Source organism: Triticum dicoccoides, chromosome 2B (genome assembly GCF_002162155.2).
Source record: "Triticum dicoccoides isolate Atlit2015 ecotype Zavitan chromosome 2B, WEW_v2.0, whole genome shotgun sequence".
In the NCBI taxonomy this organism is placed as follows: Eukaryota; Viridiplantae; Streptophyta; class Magnoliopsida; order Poales; family Poaceae; genus Triticum; species Triticum dicoccoides.
In genome coordinates, this window is record NC_041383.1 from 653,201,918 (window position 1) to 653,205,570 (window position 3,653).

The window sequence follows — 3,653 nt, forward strand, 5'->3', positions numbered from 1 at the left end:
TGCAGAAATGTCAAGTAAGTCCCAAATCTATGAAAATGCATATCACAGTCCTAAATCTTTTGTAAGTGGTTCATGGGAGGTCCTATTGACCTCTGACCCCGTTGACCGACTGGTATGGCGCTTTGACCACTGCCATGTAAGCACTATTTTGCATAGAACCCCCCGCGAAGTCATATCTTCTAAGTTCATGGCCCTCTTCATCCAACTCGGCACTGCAGTAAACCAATCAATGCAAGCGCTGCTCCCGCTTGTTCCCTTCGCCGGTCTTCTCTACCTCGGGCTCTGAAAGAAGAACGGCGAAGACGACAGGGACTTGGCACGGCGCCTCTCCCTCCGGCTCCTCGACCGGATCCCCGCGCTCTTCCAAGCTGATGTGCGTGCATGGCGCACTCGCCCAGTTTACGCAGGAGCAATTAGTGTCGGTCGCCGCGAGGTAGTGGGCCCGTCGTCCTCGGGGGCCATTGCTCGAGTGCCCAGCTGCTAGCACCGCTCCCGCCGTCCCATGGCCACTGCGTGCACGGTGGCTGAGCACACAACAGCTCCGTCACTGGGTCACGCCGACAATTCTCGAGACCTGTTCCTCCCTATTCGAGCTCTGCCCCTTCTTCAGGATCCTCCCAGTCAAGGCAGTTTGGCCGCGGCCTCCTCGTTCATCGTCTCCGCCTCTCCGGCGAGGTAAGCCACCACGGTGAGCGACGGCCAAATTGAGGACTCGCGTGCCGGTGAGCTCAGTCACAGTGATGGCCGGCAGGAGGTGCGCGACAGCGCGAGGCTGTGTGCGTGTACTGGCGTACACCCGAGACCAGACACACGAGCCCGCCTACAGCTTGACTGCGTGGTGCGTGGCTGCGTGCTCAAGTTCCCTCAGCAATAACATCACTAGCTAGCTACATGGTGCGGCGCGACATGAACCTGGTGACCAAGGTCACCAAGCTGGATTTAAGCAGGCAGGGAGGTGGATGGATTTTCAGGGAGCTAGCTCACGTACGTACGTCGCAGCTTACACGCCTTCTAGCTTGATCGATCTGCGTCGGCTTCGGGGTCTCGCACATGCGCCCATGGCTGGCGGAATGGCACACGTGGCGTGGCATGGGTCCTCGAGACCTCGACACACACACCTGGCCGGCGGCACGTCGGGTGGTCTGATCTAAGAGGCTGTCGTGAGAGGAAGAGGGCGTCGGGGACTACTTCCAGGCGCTGGTGTGGCCGGACGTGATGTTGTCCAGCGGGCGGCGCGAGGAGGTGCGTCGAGCTGCTGGAGAAGGTGGTCACTGAACAGAGGGGGGGGGGAGGAGCCGACAGGAGAGATGGCGGTGGCAGCCTAGCAGCACGGAGGAGGCCGGAGGTCCATGATATTAGAGGATACATCTTCACAGGGGGTTTTGTGCAAAATATATTGCCTACATGGCGGTGGTCAAAGGGCCACGTCAGCCGGTCAACAGGGTCAGATGTCAATAGGACCTCCAATGAACCACTTATGAAAGATTTGGAACTGGGGTGTGCATTTTCATAAATTTAGGACCCACTTGACATTTCTGCAAAAGAATTAGGACCGCTAATGCATTTTACTCTTTCTTAAATAGATTGTACTCCCTTCGTCCGAAAAAGCTTGTCACAAGTTTGTCTCTTAAATGGATATATCTAGCATCAGGGATAAGCTTTTTCAAAGAGATGGAGTATGATCTAGTAAAAATGCTATACTTAGGAAACCTATGATCGTTCACTCGAAAGATAGCTATGCAAGTGTGAGTGCGGATATTAAGCTACGAAACGCTCAACAATGGGATACGTCCGCGGCTATGTTTAGCATCACCACGTTAATTGAGCGGCCAAATCTAACCTGTGACGGCCCTGCACCCCTCAAAAAATGGCGCGACGGCGCATGTGCCCACCAACCCAAGAGTTGCGTTTTCAAGTCGGCCTTTGTTTGCAACGCGCGGTTCCCCCTCGAACCTCCGTTCCAAGCAGGCCGGCCGTCCGCGCGGCCGAGCGATGGAGCCGTCGACGCCGCCGGCCGGCACCCACGACCTCTGGGGGATGGAGGACGAGCACCCGTCCACGGAGCGGGTGTTCGAGGGGGAGTCCGTCCCGTCGCGGTCGGAGACGATCACGGTGCGGTCCGTGGGGGTGAGCATCGTGCTCGGGTGCACGCTGAGCGTCGTGGCCATGAAGCTGGCCCTCACCTCCGGCTTCGCGCCCTCGCTCGCCATGCCCGCCGGCCTCCTGGGGTTCTTCCTCCCGCGCCTGTGGATGCGGCTGATGGACAGCTGCGAGGCGTCCCAGCTGCCCTTCACCCGCCAGGAGAACACCGTCATCCAGACGTGCGTCGTCGCCTGCACCAGCATCGCCTACAGCGGTACGTACGCGGCGCGCTCTGAGCATGCATGTGCATGCGCACCGGTTGGCGGGCTGACTGATCATGTGTATGTGCAGGTGGGTTTGGGACGTACATTCTGGGGATGAGCAAGCACTCGGCGGAGGGCGGCATCGGGAGCGACGGCCTGAACGTGGAGGAGCCGCAGATTGGCCGGATGATCGTCTTCCTCCTCCTCACCAGCTTCGCCGGCATATTCGCCATCATGCCGTTCAGGGACAGCCTCATCGTCCACCGCCGGCTGACGTTCCCCAGCGGCACGGCCACGGCGCACCTGATCAACACCATGCACACTCCCCAGGGCGCCAAGCAAGCCAGCCAGCAATTGGTGATGTTGTTGAAGACCTTATTTGGGACCGTTGCATGGTCGATCTTCGAGTGGTTCTTCGCCGGCCGCAGGGGGTGTGGCTTCCAGGCGTTCCCGGTGTTTGGCCTCACCGCTTTTCAACGAGGGTTCTACTTCGATTTCTCCATGACCAACGTCGGCGTCGGGATGTTCTGCCCGTACAAGATCACCATCTCGATGCTCGCGGGATCGTTGGTCTCGTGGGGGCTCATCTGGCCGTACATCCAGACGAAGGAGGGGGACTGGTGACGGATAGATGGCTCTCTCCTCCCCTCCCTCGCTCCCTTCCAGCGGGACGCCGTCGGCTTGCGGTTCCCCCTCGTCCCCGGCGTCCAAGTCAGATTCGCTCCCCTGCTCCCTTCTTCCCTCGTGCTCCTCTCCGGGCTATCCGCCGGCGGCGGGGCCCGAACCCCTCCCACCTGCGTTCCCCCCTCCCTGTCCGGTGGCCCTGGCAGCGCCACGGGCCAACAAGTTCTGGGCCCTTGATTCCGACGACTCTGGCTCCGATTCTGATCCTGAGACTCCCCCTCCTCCTCGCTCGGCATCGGTGGTTGGGTTGCCTCCGTTATTGGTGGCGGGCCGTCGGCGCAAGTTTGCTCCGGGGGGTCGGGGCCGGCTGTGTGCGCTTGATGCGGGCCCGGATGGATGGCGTCGTGTTGGCCGTGGGCGCCGGCGCGCCGCTCCCTGGGCGGCGGATCCTTCTTTGGTGAGCCCGGGGGTGGACGCCATGGCCTCACCCGTCTCATCCTCCTCGGTGGCGGTGTCGTTCGGTTCGTCGCCGTCCAGGTGCCTCCCTTCCACGTCGTCGGCGGCGCCGGCGCAAACCCTAGATCTGGGATCGGGTCTTGCGTTGGTGCCCCGGTCCGTGGGCCGGGTCCCTCTGGTCGGTGACGGGCCGTGTGGGCCTGTGTCGGCCCCTTCGCTGGATTCCAC

At 60.9% G+C, this 3,653-nt stretch overlaps 1 protein-coding gene across 1 annotated transcript in view; it reads left to right on the forward strand.

Annotated features, from left to right (window-relative positions):
* The first annotated feature begins 1,992 nt into the window (after positions 1-1,992).
* LOC119365417 (probable metal-nicotianamine transporter YSL17) overlaps positions 1,993-3,653 on the forward strand; it is a 9,538-nt gene continuing 7,877 nt past the window's right edge. Inside the window, exons 1-2 of the mRNA XM_037631046.1 lie at positions 1,993-2,356; positions 2,434-2,955. Of these exons, the coding sequence (XP_037486943.1) occupies positions 1,993-2,356; positions 2,434-2,955 (886 nt within the window). The remainder of the gene's footprint in view (positions 2,357-2,433; positions 2,956-3,653) is intronic.